This window comes from Mesoplodon mirus (assembly GCF_964341445.2).
Source record: "Mesoplodon mirus genome assembly, chromosome: 5".
NCBI lineage: Eukaryota > Metazoa > Chordata > Mammalia > Artiodactyla > Ziphiidae > Mesoplodon > Mesoplodon mirus.
The window spans coordinates 45,136,914-45,155,784 of record NC_138980.1 but is presented as its reverse complement, the minus strand read 5'-3'; the positions used below and the strand labels follow the sequence as shown (position 1 = coordinate 45,155,784).

The 18,871-nt window shown below is 58.1% G+C and overlaps 1 protein-coding gene across 19 annotated transcripts in view; it reads left to right on the top strand.

Annotated features, from left to right (window-relative positions):
• Positions 1 to 18,871, top strand: part of MYO9B (myosin IXB) — an 89,202-nt gene that overhangs the window by 68,859 nt on the left and 1,472 nt on the right. For 5 of the 19 annotated variants that reach the window (XM_082623043.1, XM_082623054.1, XM_082623060.1 and 2 more), the window contains 23 exons: positions 551 to 631; positions 2,470 to 2,580; positions 4,009 to 4,131; positions 5,137 to 5,286; positions 5,370 to 5,536; positions 6,215 to 7,096; positions 7,814 to 7,886; positions 8,035 to 8,156; positions 9,914 to 10,047; positions 10,316 to 10,506; positions 11,752 to 11,850; positions 11,960 to 12,133; positions 12,243 to 12,284; positions 12,492 to 12,603; positions 13,227 to 13,300; positions 13,826 to 14,018; positions 14,129 to 14,257; positions 14,457 to 14,562; positions 14,844 to 14,975; positions 16,769 to 16,892; positions 17,399 to 17,461; positions 17,797 to 17,939; positions 18,646 to 18,773. In XM_082623043.1, the coding sequence (XP_082479169.1) occupies positions 551 to 631; positions 2,470 to 2,580; positions 4,009 to 4,131; positions 5,137 to 5,286; positions 5,370 to 5,536; positions 6,215 to 7,096; positions 7,814 to 7,886; positions 8,035 to 8,156; positions 9,914 to 10,047; positions 10,316 to 10,506; positions 11,752 to 11,850; positions 11,960 to 12,133; positions 12,243 to 12,284; positions 12,492 to 12,603; positions 13,227 to 13,300; positions 13,826 to 14,018; positions 14,129 to 14,257; positions 14,457 to 14,562; positions 14,844 to 14,975; positions 16,769 to 16,892; positions 17,399 to 17,461; positions 17,797 to 17,939; positions 18,646 to 18,773 (3,553 nt within the window). Of the gene's footprint in view, positions 1 to 550; positions 632 to 2,469; positions 2,581 to 4,008; positions 4,132 to 5,136; positions 5,287 to 5,369; positions 5,537 to 6,214; positions 7,097 to 7,813; positions 7,887 to 8,034; positions 8,157 to 9,913; positions 10,048 to 10,315; positions 10,507 to 11,751; positions 11,851 to 11,959; positions 12,134 to 12,242; positions 12,285 to 12,491; positions 12,604 to 13,226; positions 13,301 to 13,825; positions 14,019 to 14,128; positions 14,258 to 14,456; positions 14,563 to 14,843; positions 14,976 to 16,768; positions 16,893 to 17,398; positions 17,462 to 17,796; positions 17,944 to 18,645; positions 18,786 to 18,871 lie in introns of all 19 variants that reach the window. The other 14 variants (XM_082623049.1, XM_082623047.1, XM_082623048.1 and 11 more) reach the window with 9 other exon arrangements.

The following is an 18,871-nucleotide window of genomic DNA, read 5'->3' as shown; positions in this document are numbered from 1 at the left end:
GAGTCATGAATCAGCATGTGAGTTGATGTGACCACCAAACTGTGTCCTTAGGTCATGTTTCCCTTTTTTTACCTGGTTGCCAGGAAGCTCAGGGACACTTTCTTTTTTTCAGGGGGCGTCCAATGGCCACTGGCCCCTTTTTTTTTTTTTTTTGTAATTACCTCATGTAGGAACTCCCACAAATCCTTTTTGGAAGCAGCAGGCCAGAGACTAACACCACTGCATCCATGGTCCCTTCTGAGGCTGACCCGTGTTTTAAAACCCTAGAAAGAGTCTGTCTGGTTCCACCACCTTCCCCCCACTTTTCACCTGAGACAGAAGCAGGATGGCCCTGGGAAGATGGTGGCTGTCAGCCATGGGGACCCCTCAGCTCCCTTGGGGGCTCCCCGGGGTAGCACAGCCTCTGGTCAGAATGTCCCGCTGCAACCTCCCATGTCCCACATCAGCACAGATGCCCCGCCGCCGATACAGGCAGGTGACCTGGCTCCCCTCCCACCAAGGAGTGTGTCCTTGGGGGTCCCAGCTCAGCACCTTCCCCCTCTCTCCCCAGACGTCCCTTAATAAGCTCCTGGAGGCGCTGGGGAAGGCAGAGCCCTTCTTCATCCGCTGCATCCGCTCCAACGCCGAGAAGGTGAGGGGCTCCCACGTCTCCGGGGAGGTGAAAGCCAAGCCGAGGTCTGGTGGCTCGGCAGGGGGTGTTCCTGTTGTGGGGGGGCGGTGCTGGGAGCGGGGAGGGCTGGTCAGGAGAGTCCTCAAGGAAGCAAGTGTCCACACAGGTTTCGGGAACTGTAAACGTGGGCTGTAGCCGGCTGGGGGTAGAGGGGGTCAGCAGGAGGCAGCAAGGGCAACCTGGTGACCAGCCAAGAATAGAGACGTCCTCTGGAACATAGCGGGGCCCCAGAGAAAGTCTCTTCGAAGAGGGACAGGTCGGGGGTGCTCTTCAGATATATCCCAAAGGCAATCAGTGCAGAGAATGTGCTGGAAGGGAGAGGCTGAAGTCAGGCAACAGGTAGCACAGAGCCTGCCGCTCATCCTGAACTTTCTGGAAAGACAGAGCACCAGTGGGGGCCAACAGTGGCGGGCTCAGCCCTTGCAGCCAGGCTTCCTTCTCCCCAGGGGTCCACCGGCCACTCCATCCCCTCAGGGACTTTGCTGGAGGCCATTTGGGACCTGGGCTCCCTCCCAGGCACAAACCGATCTCTGAGCAAGTGCCTCCTGGCAACTCCGTTCATGCACGCTCTCTGTCTCCACTCTTCCTGTTTCCCTGCCTCTCCCCTGCTCCTGGGACGCTCTGCTAACGTCCAGAGCCCAGCTTGGCCCTGCCAGGTGCCACGGCTTTCCGAGGGCCACGGCTTTCCGTCCCCAGGCGAGGACCTGGACTCACCCTGTCTCCCCTCCCTTCCCATTCCTGGTCCCCCAGTGGAATCTCAGAGATTTCTGTCCCCCTTCCCCACCTTCCACCAGCAGCAGAATCAGGCCCGTCTTCTCCACCCATTCGGATTTTGCCTCAGCTTTGGGCAACTCGACAAACACTCCATCAGCACCTGCTTTGGACATGGGCCATGCCTGCAGATCAGTCTTTGCTGTAGGGGGCGCTATGCTGTGCTTTTTAGTGTATTGAGTAGAAACCCTTGTCTCCAAGACCCCACCACATACCAGAAGCCCCCCCCAACCCAATCATGACATACCTCCCCTCATGCCCTTCCCTCCCCTCCATCCACTTAAAATAACCCCCACCAGCATGGAGTCCAGGCCCCTGAGCTCTGGGCTGGAAGCTCACTGATCCAGCCTCATTTCAGCCCCTCCTCCCCCTCACCCCCACCCCCAGCAGCAAGCGTCTCCCTGCATCCCTGTCCACCCCTCGGCTTCCCCTTCCTCCTTCGGGCCTTCACCCAGCTGCTCCCTGCCCACCCCCCCTGCCTGTCCTCTACTCGGCCCTCAGGACTCAGCCCAGGGTCCCCTCTCCTGTGACACCTCCCACGGGGGCCCCAGCAGTGTGTTCTGTCTGCCAAATCCCCACTATTCACCCTGATAACGTGGCACAGGGTATGAGTTTAACAGATTTGGAAAGGGGCCTTTAGGAAATAACTCTTTGCAGCAAATTATCTTGAGTGAGGCAGTGAGAAGTGGCATCTGTCTCCCGGACAACAGGGAATAGAGCAGATCAGATGGCCAAGTTTTCTAGAAGAGATGAATGGCTTAGGCATCACTGCTGAGTGGCCCCATGTCTTTATTCCAAAAAAAAAACATCTGGAGCAAGGAAAAAAAAAAAAAAAACATCCTCCAGGTGCCCGCGCCTGCCAGGTCGGGGACATTCCCAGATCAGCCCCAGCCCACGGGTGTGCCCTGCCTGCATCTGTGTCTGGAGTCTCGAGGGATGGCAGTCACGTGGGAATAGATAACTCTTCCCAGGGATCCCGTCCCCAGCCACCGGTAGGCGTCTGCCCTGACGGCTCAGCCCTGTTTCAGAAAGAGCTGTGTTTCGATGATGAGCTGGTGCTGCAGCAGCTGCGCTACACAGGCATGCTGGAGACCGTGCGGATCCGGAGGTCGGGCTACAGCGCCAAGTACACGTTCCAGGTAGGATGCTCTCGTGCACACGCATGGCTGCCTGGGACACTAGCCACCTCCAGAAAGAGCGCTTCTATGGAGCATCAGCCTGGCAGGTTACTTTCCATTAGGGTTTCTCCACGCTGGCTGGCACTGTTGGCATTTGTACCAGATCATTCTTTTCTCATGGTGAGGGACATAGTTCCTTGCGAGAGGTGTGTTAAACCAAGTGGGGAAGAGGGAACTGCACAAGCAGATCCCTGTGCAGCTCGGCCCTTTATTGAGCATCTTCTGTAATACACACTTTTATACCCAGCTGTTTTATTCTGTCAACCAGCAGCAAGGGGGCCCTGGTTCCTATTTTCCCAATATGGAAACTGAGGCCCAAGGAGGTGATGACTTCAGAGATGACTCCCTGGGCTTCCTAGAAACACAGAAGATCACCAGTAACCTCAAATTGGTGAAGACCAAATTAGAGCGGTTTCTCAACCACGTCACCATTGACACTTGGGGCTGGGTCATTCTCTGTGGTGAGGGCCGCCCTGTGCACCATTGGGTGTTGAGCAGCATCCCTGGCCTCCACCCGCAAGATGCCAGGAACACTATTCCCCTGAGTTCTGACAACCCAAGACGTCTCCATGTATCACTGAATGTCCCCAGGGGTCAACATGGCCCAGGTTGAGAACCCCTGGCTCATGCTGGGAGCTGGCAGCAGCTGTGTGGTGCCCGAGTAAGCACTGGGCCTGCAACCAGAGGTGGCAGCACCTGGTCCCCGTTCAGGCTTTACCCGTATGGCCTCAGGGACATGGCTTCATTGTGGCCTGCCTCCCTTTTTCATCCGCAGAATAGGAATATCGTCTTTCTGATCCTGCATAAATAGGAAAGGCAAATTACTGAAAAGGGAGAAAATGCTGGTGTGTCTCATTAATGGCTTGGCTCTTAAAAATTTGGCGTAATTGTTTACCTAAAAAGGGCATACCTTGGGACTTCCCTGGTGGTGCAGTGGTTAGGATGCCATGCTTCCACTGCAGGGGGCACGGGTTCTATCCCTGGTTGGGGAACTAAGACCCCGCATGCCGTGCAATGAGGCCAGAAAAGCGAGGGCAGTGTGGGGACATGCCTCCAGCTACGGTTCAGCCTTCTAATGAGCCAGGCTGTGGGCCCCCCAAGAGCAGCTCCATCTCCTGGCTGCCCCGCAACAACGCCAGCACCCAGCAGGCCCTCAGTGGTCACTCACTGACTGACTGAAAGGTCGGTGCTCTATGTCTACGACAGTCTTTCTTAAGCTTTAGACTGTTTCAGAAAGTCCAAGATTTTAGCTTTGTCAGTACTGTTAACATCAAACCAAGTTTTGCCTTTGGAAACTCAGCTTGACCAGGGAATTGCTGGAGCCCCGTCTTCTTGTCGGGTGGCAGAAACACTCACGCAGATTTTCCTTTCTCGGCCAAAATCACCCAGGATTTCACGGAGCAGTTCCAGGTGCTGTTGCCCAAGAATGCCCAGCCCTGCAGAGAGGTTATCTCTGCCCTGCTGGAGAAGATGGACATAGACAAGAGGAGCTACCAAATCGGCAAGACCAAGGTCAGTGTTTGCACCCCTCAGGGTGGCTGCAAACTGTACCCCACCTTCTGCTACACACAGGGTCCTCCCATGGCCCAAGCCACTCACTGAAAAATAAGGGGCTCTGCTGAGGAAGTGCGTTTCTTGGGGCCCAGCACGTTATTTCTTCCTGGAAAGCAGAGGGGCAGACCTAAGGTGTGGGGCTCAGGCATCAGACCATCACACCATAGCACAGGATGTTCAAGAACCAGTCAGTAACCTTTGTAATGTCTGGCAGCTCCCCAACAGGGCTCTACCAGATGTGACAAGTCTCCTCACAGTGCCCCGATGAGTTAATCATATAGAGTTACCATGTGGCCCAGCAATTCCGCCCCTAGGTATCAACCCAAAAGAACTGAAAATAGATGTGCAAACAAATCCTTGTACATGTATGTTCATAGTGGCACTAGTCACTTGCCAAAAGGTAGAAATAATTCATGTATCCATCAACAGATGATAGATAAACAAAACGTGGGCCATTCACTTAGTGGAGTATTATTCAGCCCTGATACATGCTTACGTGGATGAACCTTGAAAACATCATGCTGAGTGAAAGAAGTCAGACGCAAAAGGCCACGGATTGTGTGATCTCATTAATATGAAATGTCCAGAACATGTAAATCCATAGAGACAGAAAGCAGATTAGTGGTTGCCAGGGGCCGGGGGAGGGGGATTAGGAAATGACTGCTAATGGGCATGGAGTTTCCCTTTGGGGTGATGGAAATGTTTCAGAGCTAGATACAGGTGATGGCTGCACAATATTGTGAATGTACTAAATGCCACTGAATTGTTCACTTTAAATGGTTAATTTTATGTTCTGGGAATTCTATCTCAATATTTAAAAAAAAAAAAAAAAAAACTCCCCTTGGTCAGGTCAGTCAGCACACCAGCTTGGTCTCACGCACTCCTGGGGTGGGCTGAGCAGACCTGCCGAGTACAGGGGTTCTGGAGGCCATGTTGACCCCTCCTGTGCCCACTCCCTGCTAGGTTTTCCTGAAGGAGACGGAGCGTCAGGCCCTGCAGCAGACACTGCACCGGGAGGTCGTGAGGAAGATCCTGCTCCTGCAGAGCTGGTTCCGGATGGTGCTGGAACGCAGGCACTTCCTACAGATGAGGCGGGCGGCCGTCACCATCCAGGTTCTGAGGGGGCCCATGGGGCCGGGGCCGGAGGTGGCCAGGGTCTCGCCCTCCCAGCCCCTGAATGCCCCCTCCACTCTCAGGCCTGCTGGCGGTCCTACCGCGTCCGCCGGGCACTGGAGAGGACGCAGGCAGCAGTGTACCTCCAGGCCACGTGGAGGGGCTACCGGCAGCGGGCAGCCTACCAACTCCAGAGACAGAGCATCATCCGCCTGCAGAGCCTCTGCCGGGGGCACCTGCAGCGCAGGAGGTGAGCAGAATGGGACCAAGCCCCCCGCCCCCCCCCCCAGAACATTCCACTCACCCAAGGGCTGCCTGAGACACCGTCTGGCCAGTGGAGCTGTCTGGACACAGGGAAACTGAGGAGGGGCTGGCAGGCATCTAGCCATCTGGGCACACAGGACCCTAGAGGGACGCTCCAGGGCTGGTAGGTGGCACCTACTGGCAAAACCTCAGGTCACCATTGGCGGTACTCAGTCTCTGCCAGGGACCCCCACACCACCACTGCACCTGCCCACCCCAGGCAGGTTGGCAGAGCACCTGGATTCAGAGCTGGAGGGTTCGGGTCACCAGGACCAGCCATCAGGGGGCTGCCCTCACCCCCGCTCACACACGAAGCCTGGGAATCCACCAGGCCAGGGACCCCAAAGGAATTCAGAGGGTTCTGAACAGATCCCTCCCACAACAGACCTAATAAAGGTTCCCCTGAACCAGCCAGGCAGAGGTGGCCATGACAACAAGAGGCCGCTCCGTGTCTCCCTCTTCCCTGGTTGAGGAGGTTCTGCCTTTCCAGAAACATCTCTGAGGGCCAGGGTCTCACCACATGCCACCTGGCTCCCCACCCCTGCACCTGCAGGTAGAAAAGGGGTCCCCAGTGCCCTGGGTGAATTTGTTCCTGAAAGCACACCCTTCACTTTCCCCCCACCAGCTTCAGCCAGATGGTGGCAGAGAAGCAGAAGGCTGCAGAGAAGGAGAGGGAAGCCCAGCGAGCCGCCAAACAGGAAACCGCAGAGACCGAGCTGGGCTGGGCAGCTGGGCAGGAACCCTCGCAGGGCCCAGAACCATCCAAGGACGGAGAGCATTTGGAGCTGGAACCCGAGGTGTGGCCCAGTGACGGGTCCCCTGTGGAGAGCTCCCAACCGGAGAAGGCGCCCCCAGCCCAGAAAAATGCAGCCGAAAGTCACGAGAAAGTGCCCAGCAGCCGGGAGAAGCGCGAGTCACGCCGGCAGAGGGGGCTGGAGCACGTGAAGCTCCAGAACAAGCACATCCAGTCCTGTAAGGAAGAGCACGCCCTCAGAGAACCTTCCGGAAGGGCCGTCCCAGAGCCACAAGAGAGCCTCCCAGAAGACAGAAAGGAGAACAGAGAAGATGAAAGCCCTCGGGACGCAAGGATGGACACAGGGATGGCTCCTCCTGAAAAGCAGCCCGAGGAGCCCCCGCAGCCCGCACCGGGCAGCCCGGTCCCAGCTGAAGCCCAGGGCGGAAGCCCCAGGCCCGGCCACGTGGAACGACCCACCAGCCTGGCCCTGGACAGCAGGGTCGGCATGCCGGCCCCCGGTGCCACCCCGGAGACTCCCAAGGACAAGAGCAAGCCAGGGGTTGGCCCGAGGGCCCAGGACAGGCCCGAGAGCCCAGGAGGCTCCACCCAGATTCAGCGGTACAGGGACCCAGACGCCGAGCGGCTGGCCAGCGCCGTGGAGCTGTGGCGGGGCAAGAAGCTGATGACCGCTGGCCCCAGCACCGTGCTGAGCCAGTCCCTGGACCTCAGCGAGCGGCACCGGGCCGAGGGGGTCGCCCTCACACCCACAAAGTAAGCCCTGTACCCTCCTTTCTCCAAGGGCTGGGGTGGGCAGGCAGGGTCGGGGGATACATAGCCAAAGCCTGGAGCAGGACCGGGGCAGCACCATGCATCCCGGAAACGCGTGAGGCTCTGTGCCTGAGAGCTGACACCAGGTGGGTGGGAGCCCCAAGGAAGAAGGGCCCAGGGGGCGGGGAAAGGCTCGGGGAAGACGAGGCACCTTCCGGGGACCCTGAAGCCCCTGTCCAAATGAGCCCAGTTCACACAGAAAGCCTCCAGCCTTGTGGAAGGTGGCCCCTTGGGTTGAGGTCCCCCCCTCCCCAGCCTGTCTGGACCTCAGTTTCCTCATCAACAGTGGGAGTGATTACACGCACCCAGAAGCTGAAAGAGCAGCTCTCGACACACTTGGACCCCAGTTGGCTAAATATCGGTGACTCCGAATCACCAGCCCCTCGTCCCAGAGGGCTGCCTGTCCAAAGGAATAAAGAGATGGAGGAAGATGCAGCCCTTTTGCTAGGACAGGCTTTCTCGGCCTTGGCACAGTGGACCCCTGGGGCCATCTCGATCTCTGTGGTGGGGGCCGTCCTGGGCACCGTGGGGGGCAGAGCAGCATCCCCGGTTTCCGCCCACCACATGCCAGTAGCACTACCCTCTCCCTCTCAGTCATGGCAACCCCAAATGTCTCCTACTCACCCTTGTCAGTAAATCCATATTTCTGTGATCTTGCAGGGAGAGGCGCATTTCCTTATCCACGAGCGATGTCTCCAGGCTCCTCTCGTCCCCGTCCCAGACCAAGACTCAGGTAAAGCTTTAGGCGGCAGCTCTCACCCCTGAGGGTCCAAGCGCCACCAGAAGGGAACGGTGGATAGAATGCATGGCAGCACCAGGACCCACACCTTCCCTCCGGAGAGGGCGCCTGCCTTTGCTTACCCAGCCCCCCTCCCCTACAGCCTTCTGCAGAAACCATGGACGGGGAGCCCAGCACGAAGAAGCTGGCCATCCAGAAGAAGAAGTCGGGTGACGCATCCCTGGGGACAGATGCTGGGCTGTCCCCAGGCTCCGTCGATTCTAAGTAAGTGTGGGGTTTGGGGGGTGGGCTCAGGCCACCAGAGGACACCCAGGGTGTCCAGGTCCTCCAGTCCCGGAGCAGTCTGATCTCCTAAGCTGATCACACTTTTCTCACTTTTTTTTTTGGCCGCACGGCTTGAAGGATCTTAGTTCCCTGACCAGGATTGAACCTGGGCCCTGGCAGTGAAAGCACAGAGTCCTAACCACTGAACCACCAGGAAATTCCCAAAAGCCGATTGCACTTATATGAAGCTCTTTTGGGGAGACATTCACTTAGCAGTTCCGTGAGGAGAAACCCACGCGGAGCTCGGGTTGTGGCCACATTGGGGTGAAATGATTCCCATTGAAACCTAGAGCCAGTGTGGGTCACCTCCTCTGAGGCCACAGACAGACAGTGTCCAATTGGCTGTTTATGGAATGAGAACCAGCTCCCAGCTTCTCCATCCCCACATCTGGGAACCCCTCCTTGGTCCTTAGGTAGCAAAAACTGGGCCAAGGCTCTGTCCCCAGAAAGCCTCTGCCACAGTGCTCTAGGTGGTTCACAGAGCAGAGAGGTTGGGCCCTGGGACAGGGGAGCTTTGACCCAAACTCAGGACGGGAGCCTGAGGATGGTGAGGAATGGGCTGCAGTGGGAGGAGAGAGCCCCCTACTTTCAGGAGACCCCACCACCAAAACAAAGTACCACAAACAGGGTGTCTTCAGACAATAGGAGTTTACTCTCTCATGGTTATGGAGGCCAGAGTGTGAAATCAAGGCGTGGGCAGGGCCATGTCTCCCTCCAAAGGATCTCGGGGAGGATCCTTCCTTGCCTCTTCCAGCTTCTGGGGGCTCCAGGCATTCCTTGGCTTGTGGCTGCAATACCCACCCTCCAATCTCAGCCTCTGTCTTCACATGACATGCGTCTCTCCCCTGTGTCTTCTCTTTTTCTGTCTCTTATAAAGACACTTGTCATCGGCTTTAGAGCGCATCTGGGTAATCCAGGATGACTCAGAATCTTGAGATCCTTCATTTAGTGTCTTAGTCTATTCGGGCTGCTGTAACAAAACACCACAGACTGACCTGGAGGCTGGAAGTCCAAGATCAAGGTGCCAGCAGATTTGGTATCTGATTCATAGACACCTTCTTCTTGCTGTGTCCTCACATGGCGGAAGTGGTGAGGGAGCTCTCTGGGGTCTCTTATAAGGGCACTAATCCCATTCATGATGGCTCCATCCTCGTGACCTAATCAGCTCCCAAAGGCCCCACCTCCCGATACCATCACACTGAGAGTTAGGCTTCAGCATACAGATATGGGGGGACACATATTCAGTCCATAGCATTTAGTCACATCTGCAAAGACCATTTTCCCAGATAAGATCATGCTTATAAGCCCCGAGGGTTAGCACATGGACGTACCTTTTGGCTGGAGCCACCATTCACCCCATCACATGCCCAGTATCCATAGTACATGATTTGCTATTTATTCTTTGAGGTTTTTTTCCCCTAACCTTGTGCCTGTAAAAAAATCTTGGGGGAGGGGACAGGGGGTAATTTTTTTTAATATGAAAATGGGGTCATGCTGTGACATCTGCTCAGCATCTCGCTCTTTTGCCCGACTCCCCTGTCAGTTCACACAGATCAACTGTATTTTTAGTGGCATCCCCTTCCAATGATAACCAAGAAAAGGGCTATTTCTCATTACAGTAAGTGGACCCTTGCTTTGGCCTCACATCTGCCTTTATTTCCTAAGGCTTAAGTGGAATCCCTTACTTTGTCCTACAGATCCACGTTTAAGAGACTTTTCCTGCATAAGAACAAGGATAAGAAATACAACCTGGAGGGCACAGAGGAGACAGAGAACACAGTACCCGGGCAAGTCGTACTGGAAGCCGCTGCCATGAAGAAGAATCTAGAAGGTTGGTCTCCCGCAGCCTCAGGGACGGACAGCAGAGCCACTGGGGCCCCTGAGGACCGTCCCCAGATGGGGCCTTGAGTCAGCTGTGGGCCAAGCTCCGGTTGCGGGGCTTTGGGACTGGTCCCCATCCCCGGAGGCACTCTCTGGCCGCGGACCTCAGTGTGTGACAGCACGAGGCCCTGGTTCTCTGTACTTGTGACCATGCCCCAGAGGCCAACCTGAGTCCTCCCCAGGAACCCACTGCCCTTACCAGCCTCTCCTGCCTCCAGCCCCCTCCAGCCACCAGCACCACCACGCCACTGGCGAGAAGCATGCCAAGGAGCCAGGAGGCAAAGGGAAGAAGAACCGGAACCTCAAGATTGGCAAAATCACGGTGTCGGAGAAGTGGCGAGAGTCGGTGTTCCGTAAGATTACCAACGCCAACGAGCTCAAGTACCTGGATGAGTTCCTGCTCAACAAGGTGGGCCAGCCGGGGCCCCGGGCCTCCCCAGAGAGCCATCTCCACCTGGCAGTTTTGCAAACCGTCACACCAAAGCCTTTATCAGGCGGGAATGGAGAGTCCAGGTCCATGGTTCCAACACACAGAAAGTTCTGGAACCCACACGCTTGTTCCTAAGTTTGGCATCAGCTGCTTTTCTGTAAAACCTGGCAGGGGTTCCCCAGAGATCGCTTGTAGCCTACATTCATCCTGCTTGGTGGGGATGCTTACATTTTGCTACAAAATGTGTGTCTTACTATGGGGGCCACACAGAATGTGTGGAAGCGAGTCACACCTGAATCACCTGATCCTGGGACCCCCGCCCCTGCCGGAATCATCTAGAGCACACGTGCATGTGCACACATGGGTTGGGCACCCAGCAGAGGCATTCTGTCCTGCGGTTCCTGCCCAGGAAGTTTGAGATCCGCTGTTGAAAGGCACGTGGTTTGCTGTCTCAGAGCGCCCCTTGGGGGCGGTGGCCCACTTTCTCACACACGTGAGAAAAAGGAAGCACTAGCATCCAGAATAATCTTCCAGGCAAGGCACCTGGCACACCCGAGTCCTGCCAGGCTGCTCCTAGGTCCTGCAAGCTTTCCTTGTCCTGCCGCTCAGCTGCAGCTGACCGCGAGCAAATTATTTCATTTAGAACACACGTTTACAAAATGCATTCAGTTCCAGGCAATGATTGAGCACTTAGCGTGTGAGACAGAGGTGAAGAAATCACAGCCTACACTCAGGGTATTCATGGCCCCAGCTGCAGGCAATCCCACAGCAAACAGTGTGGCGTTTGAGAGCTTCAGAGGGAGACAGCGGGCTGGCAGGCACAGTTAAGAGGTGGAGGCATGGTGAAATGACCAGGCCATTTGAGGCAGCCCCCATCCTAGTGCACAGCCGGGCATTGAGCGCCGGGGTGGGGCGGCAGGAAGGGCCCCAGTTAAACCAGTGTTTCTCAACCAGGGGTGAGTCTGCCCCCAGGGGACACATGGCAACATCAGCAGATGTTTTTGGTCCTCACAAGCTACCAGCATCTGGTGGGGGAGGCCAGGGGTGCTGCTCAACACCCACAGTGAGTGATCCCCGAGACATCAGGGTTGACGAGAGGGCCGGGATGTTTCCCTGCAAGCCCAGGGGAGCCAGGGAAGGACTTGGGACAGGGCAGAGCTATGGCTGCCCAGATGCCCGGCCTGAGGTAACGTGGGGTCAGCACATCTCTCCCTTCCTCTCCAGATAAATGACCTGCGTTCCCAGAAGACTCCCATCGAGAGCTTATTCATCGAAGCCACCGAGAAGTTCCGCAGCAACCTCAAGACCATGTATTCCGTCCCTGTACGTGGAGCCCCAGCCCCAGGGGGGGCCCCCGCGGCAAACCCCACGCCCTCCCCCGGGCACCCCTGTCTGTCTGTCTCACAGAGGGTCACACCCTGCATTGCCACAGAACGGGAAGATCCATGTCGGCTACAAGGACCTGATGGAGAACTACCAGATCGTCGTGAGCAACCTGGCGGCCGAGCGCGGGGAGAAGGACACCAACCTGGTCCTCAATCTCTTCCAGTCGCTGCTGGACGAGTTCACCCGCGGGCACACCAAGAACGACTTCGAGCCTCCCAAGGTGGGTGCTACCGCTCCAGGCAAGGGAGGGTCCCAGCGCCAGAACGTCGCTGGGGTGGGGGTGTCCCCAGGGGACCCCACACAGAGCTGGCCTTTGTGCTCCCTCACAGCAGAGCAAAGCTCAGAAGAAGAAGCGGAAGCAGGAACGTGCTGTGAGTATGGGTGTTCTTGTGTGCACGCGCACGGGTGTGCGCATGTCTGTGTGTGCGCATGTGCACGCGGGCGGGCGTGTGTTTTCCTACCCAGCCTTGAGGGCCCCCGGTCCTGAGATGCCGCAGGCAGCATCCCCACTGTGCGGCCCCGTGGCGACCCCACTGGGGGTCCACCTTCCCACTCGGCCCCACTCCCCCACTGCTCAGGTCCAGCAGCACAACGGGCACGTGTTTGCCAGCTACCAGGTGAGCATCCCCCAGTCCTGTGAACAGTGCCTCTCCTACATCTGGCTCATGGACAAGGCCCTGCTCTGCAGCGGTGAGTGCCCCTCGCCCACCGATCGCCCACTGCGCCCCTGGCCGCCCCCCCAGGCCCCCCGACTCCCCACTGTCACGCTGGGGCAGAGGCTGGTCCTCAACTGACCCCCAGGCCCCCCCTCCCAACTCCGCAGCCCCACCTCTGCACGCCTACCTGGGCAGGTCACCCTGGGCCCTATCTCCAGGTCTTTGTTCATGCTGTTCTCGCTGCCTGAAGTGCTGGCCCCGCCCCCATGTGCCAGGCGAGGCCAGTCAGTCCCCACAGGGACCCTGAGAGACAGGTGCAGCCCAGGGTGACCCAGCTGGCCCACAGTCAGGCAGCCAGGAGGTGGCCAAGGCCGGGTGGGAAGCCAGTCAGCCCCCAGGGGCCCAGGCTGGGTCAGGCAGGCCTCTAGCACTGCTGTTCTCCTGCCAGGACCAGTCAGGGTTGGCTTTCTTTTCGGGCCAGGGTAACCTCTCCCCTTGGCCCCTGTGTGAGGAGCAGCCCGCCACTCCGTGTCCATCGTAAATACCCAGGCAATTGTCACTGTCCTGAGACACAGGGACAGGCGGCCACGGGACCCATGGGTCCCCGATGCACCGTCAGTGACCGCCATCTCCCTCTCCCCCACCATGACCTCCTAGTGTGCAAGATGACCTGCCACAAGAAGTGTGTGCACAAGATTCAGACCTACTGCTCTTACACGAGTGGGAAAAAGGTGAGCCCGCTGGGGCCAGGAACTTTCCAGAACACCTGGGGGAGGCCGTTCTGAGAGATGTGGAGGAGAGGGTGTGCTAGGTGCAAGGCCAAGGCTGGGTGTCAGGTGGGAGCACGGAGCTGGTGGGAGGGGCTGGTCCCGAAGCACAGCGCACCCCGGTCCTGTCAGAGCCCCCAGAGGGCCCCCCAAAGCTGGGGCCAGGCTTGTATGTGCACCCCAGGCCTTGGCCCTGCTCTTCCCTCCTCCAGGTGGAAGGAAACCCCTACCCTGCATGAGGGAGGCAGGGTCCTACAGGCTGGCACAAGCCAGGATCAGCTGGGCGGAGGGGACTGTGGCACTTCACACAGGGACCCCCTGCCAGCAGCCATCCGGGGACCTCCACAGCCCGGCACCTCTGGCAGCCGTGCAAGAGAGGACGAGGAGCAGGGGGCGACGGCGGCCACAGAGGAAGCCGGGCTGGCGCGGGGGTGACAAGTAGGACAACCAGCCCAGGCCTGACCCTCACCCCCATCCCCATCATCACAGATCGAGCCAGGCACTGAGCCGGGCCACTTTGGCGTGTGCGTGGACAGCCTGACCAGCGACAAGGTCTCAGTGCCCATCGTGCTGGAGAAGCTTCTGGAACACGTGGAGATGCACGGCTTGTACACCGAGGGCCTCTACCGCAAGTCAGGTGCCGCCAACCGCACTAGGGAGCTCCGGCAGGCGCTGCAGACAGGTGGGTGCTGCGGACAGGTAGGTGTCAAGGGCAGGAGGGCACCGCGTGGGGCTCCAGGCTCAGCCCTCCTGCCTTCTCCGAGCTCACTGGCCACTGCGCCCTCCCCACAGACCCCACGGCAGTCAAGCTGGAGAACTTTCCCATCCACGCCATCACCGGGGTGCTCAAGCAGTGGCTGCGGGAGCTGCCCGAGCCCCTCATGACCTTTGCCCAGTACGGCGACTTCCTCCGCGCCGTCGGTGAGTCCCCCCGTGGCAAGAGCCGGCAGGTGGTCGAGGTCGGGGGTCAGAGCCTCGAGCATGTGCTGTGGCCGGTCAGGGAGGATGGACCCCCGTGCCCCCAGCTGAGAAACCGGGCCCCAGACAGTGGGAGGCTCCCCGGTGCTCTGGGGCCTGTCGGGTGAGGGCCGCAGGGAGCTGACCCCCAGGGCCCTCCTAGAGCTGCCAGAGAAGCAGGAGCAGCTGGCCGCCATCTATGCCGTCCTGGAGCACCTGCCAGAAGCCAACCACAACTCCTTGGAGAGGCTCATCTTCCACCTGGTCAAGCAAGTGCCTGCCCTCCTATTGCCCCGCTCTCTGTGGGGTGGGGTCCCAGCAAGAGTCCCACCACGGCGTTCCCCGGGCTGGCGTTCTCTGGTGGCTCCACACCAGGATGTGAGTCCATACTGGGGGATCCAGAAGGGGGCCCCCGGCTTCTTCGTGGCGCCTCTCCACCCTGCAGGAGCAAGTGTTTCTCACATCCCGGCTGCGGTAGCACTTTCCCGGGATCTGGACTCTGGTCTTGGGGCTCCCTGTGGCCACCCCCTAACTGCCGCTTGCTGCACAGGGTGGCCCTGCTTGAGGATGTGAACCGAATGTCACCCAGCGCACTGGCCATCATCTTTGCGCCCTGCCTCCTGCGCTGCCCCGACAACTCGGACCCGCTGACCAGCATGAAGGATGTTCTCAAAATCACCACGTGAGTACCAGGACAGGCTGGCTGCCACCCCCTAACATGCGCTCAGGGCAGCCAAGCCAGGGATCCCACAACGAAAGAGGAGAGCCCTCTCCAGAATCCTGGGACTGGCTTGGCCTTGGTAGTGTGTAAATGTGCCTGCAGAGGAAAGTCTAGAAGAACATAGCCCGATCGCAACGGCCCCGGGAGGTGTCCTGAGCACCGGGGTCCTGGGTAAACTTCGTTTGGTCTCTCCACCCTTCTTTTCTAATGAACACATGTGACTTTTGTACTAAAACCGAACTTCTAACAAAGTCTGCATGTGCGCTGGCTGCTGTGAGCGGCGAGCAGGGCTCTTCTGACAGACGAGGGACGAGAAGCAGCCTGGCCTCATGGTGGCATCGTAGGGCTCACACATGCCCAGACCCAGGTGGAGACCTGGCAGCATCTCCTCAAGCAGCAAGAGCATCACTTCTGAGTTCTCTTGAGGGTGAAAAACCAAAAAAGGGGAGAAATCCCTCGTCCTCTGTCCAGGGTGAGGGGCAGATGGTGAAGCCCCACATTCCCAGCCTCTGGGAGCAGTGAGAGCCTGCAGCAAACAGAAGCGGTTGTCTCAAGTTTCCTTCTTCCCCGCAAACGATCTTCGAAAGTTCTCAGAAAGTGCTTCAAAAAAAAAAAAAAAGTTCTCAGAAAGTGCCTGAAGGGAATTCCCTGGTGGTCCAGCAGTTAGGACTCCGTGCTCCCAATGCAGGAGGCCCAGGTTCGATCCCTGGTCAGGGAACTAGATCCCACATGCATGCCACAACTAAGATCCCACGTGCCGCAACTGAGACCCAACGCAGCCAAGTAAATAAATAAATATTTTTTTTAAAAACACACGAAAAAAAGGAAGCGCCTCAAAAGAACTCAGAAAGGGACTTCCCTGGTGGTCCAGTGGTTAAGACTCCACGCATCCACTGCAGGGGGCACGGGTTCGATTCCTGGTTGGGAAATTAAGGTCCCACATGCCTCGCAGCACAGCCAAAATATAAAAATTAATTAAGAGGAAAAAAAAAAACTCAGAAGGAGGTCAGCAGACATCCATCACTAAAAGGACATTGTTTAGACTTCGAGTTGTAAAAATAAGAACCTGTCACCCAAGGCGGTTTCAGGAGGCAAAACATAGGAGGGCCTGAGGGCTACTCCTGACAGTGCACACCCCACACCCCAGGCCACACTCAAGAGATCAGTGAACAGCTGCTGGTTGGCAGAGTGGAGGAGAGTCCAGTGTGGCCCTGACACTACCTGGGCAGCGGTATGCTGTTGACGGATTTGCTTCCAGCATGTTCCTTGGGGTTTTTTTTTTTCTTATGTTGTCATGACAATGGGAAATCTGAGTCATGACTGCCTCTCCATCTAGGCTGAGTCCGTCAGGTCCCACCACACCCTCCCTGCCTCGGTACTGACCACTGAGGCTGGCCCTGACCACTGAGCACATGTGCCTTGGGTCACAGCACAGTTTTAGAGCCCTTGGGGCCAGCTGCCTGCAGCCCCTGGGACAAATCACCCAACCTCCATGGTACTGTACTTCCTCCTTCAAATGAGGAGGCTTATTAAGACAAGGATTCAGGCTCAGAGAGGTGGGGTGAGCTACACAAGGTCACACAGTGAGTGAACTGGGGCCACGATGGGAGCCACAGCCATGTCCATGGCCCTGCCTGGTCTCTGGGTCTCTGTCTCAGCCACCATGCCCCAGTCTCGGGCCAGCATCTCCCTAGATGCAGGCCCCCATGTTGACCATACCCCCCGAGGCGGTAGCTGAGTCACCTTCTCCACAGGTGCGTGGAGATGCTGATAAAAGAACAGATGAGGAAATACAAAGTGAAGATGGAGGAGATCACCCAGCTGGAGGCTGCCGAGAGCATCGCCTTCCGGAGGCTCTCTCTTCTGCGACAAAACGCTGTGAGCAACGCTGGGTGGGACTTTGGTGGGGGCGGGGCCTTGTGGGAGTGGGCACCGGTGGGCGGGGTTTGGACACTGGGCGGGGTCTCACTTATCCATCCAGCACACTCTCCCAGCATACCCTGGGCCACCGACAGCCTGACCTGGGGCCTCGTGGCAGCATGTTTAGGGGCTGATTCCTCACCTCGGCCAAAAGACCACCATCCTAGCTCAGCCTCAAGGCCAGCTGCCGCTCTCAGCAGTGGGGGTCCTGTCACCTACTTGGTGGTGGTCCTGGTCATCCTCCAGCCATGTCCCGGGCTGACCTGGGCCCTGCCCACGGGGGAACATTGCCACAGCAGAAGTGGCCTCACAGTGGGGGGTAGAGGGATAAGGGGCCGGTCCCGGGCTCCTGTGGGAGGATCCTGTCCTTGTCCTGATGGTCAGACGTGGCCTTATGCCCATGACTAGCGCCTGTGCCCTGGTCATGGCCCTGTGTGGTCACCCACTCTTCATCTCTCCCCCAGCCCTGGCCTCTCAAACTGGGGTTTTCGTCTCCTTATGAGGGGGTCCTGGTATGTACACGTACGGTGGGTCCTCCTCACATGTCTCCCAGTGCGGTGCATGCTGGGGTTCCTCTCAACCCCTAGGGTCCTCGTAGGATAGACCGAGCGTGTCCTAACCTTCTGGAAGTGCATGCTGGGGGAAACCCATTGCCTGCTGATTGCCTGTGCTGAAGATGACTAATGAGCCACGTGCCGGTCACTCGGTCCCTGCATGATCCCCGGAGAAGCCTCTCTAAGCCTAGCCATCCACGTCAGAACTAACCTCCCCCGGAGCTGCCTGCACCACCCTCTCTTCATCCACAAGCACTGACCCCCACCCACCCAGAGGGGCTGGCCAGACCCGCCGCTTCTCTTTGCAGATCAAGAACCCCAAGACCCGGATGAGCAGCAGCGGTGGCCTGGAGGAGCTGGGGGTGCTGCCAGAGGAGGAAGTGGCCGGCGGTGAAGAGGATCGCGAGAAAGAGATCCTAATTGAGCGGATCCAGTCCATCAAGGAGGAGAAGCAAGTGTCTCTCTGAACCCTTGCCACACTCGGCCGCCCTGTCCAGCCCCCATCCACTGGCCCCCCCACTATAGGGGATCTGGCTGTTAGGAAGCTAATGGGCTAGGCTCAGTCCCGCGGTCCAGTGCCCACCTCATGGGGTGCTGCTGTCCTGAAACACAGCCTAAGCTCGTTAAACCCCTGGCTTGACCACAGGGCATTACAATGGCCCATAGGGAGAGAAGGGAAACAGAGGGGCGATGCCTGAACTTTGTCTTAAAGTTGGCCTTCGCTAGGGTGACCCACCAGTCTGTGGTCCGGTCAAGATGGACGTATGAATGGAGATGCCGTTGAAAACGTATGCCAGGAGAACAGGTGTAATCCAGGCTCCCTGGGCATCCTAGTCTTAGGAATAGGGTAGGGCACTCCAGGCAGAGGGAACAACATGTGCAAAGGTCCTGAGGCAGGAGCCCCTCACTAGCCGAGTACTAGGCCAGATGCCTGGCTTCCCTCAGCAGCCTGACACCTTCCTCACATGACCTTCACTGAGTCAGGGGCATTTTGGGCCAGGTGTGCTTTTGGGGTTGGGTTTGGGGTGCTGGGAGCAGGGAGTCCCCTCCAGGACCAGGATGACCTACTCTGTCCCCTACTGGCCTGGCACTTTTCCGTGGGGGGGCGGTCTTCCACCATGGAACAGCCTTGGACACTGTGACCCTCTCATCCCCAGGGAGGACATCACGTACCGGCTGCCAGAGCTGGACCCTCGGGGCTCCGATGAAGAGAACCTGGACTCAGAGACATCAGCTAGCACCGAGAGCCTGTTGGAAGAGCGGGCTGGGCGGGGGGCCTCGGAAGGTCAGTATTAAGGTAGCGTCTGCTTTTTTCCTTCCCACGTCCACACCCAGCAGGCCCCCGGGCGAGGGTCCATCTTCTGGCACCGAAGCTGCAGTAAC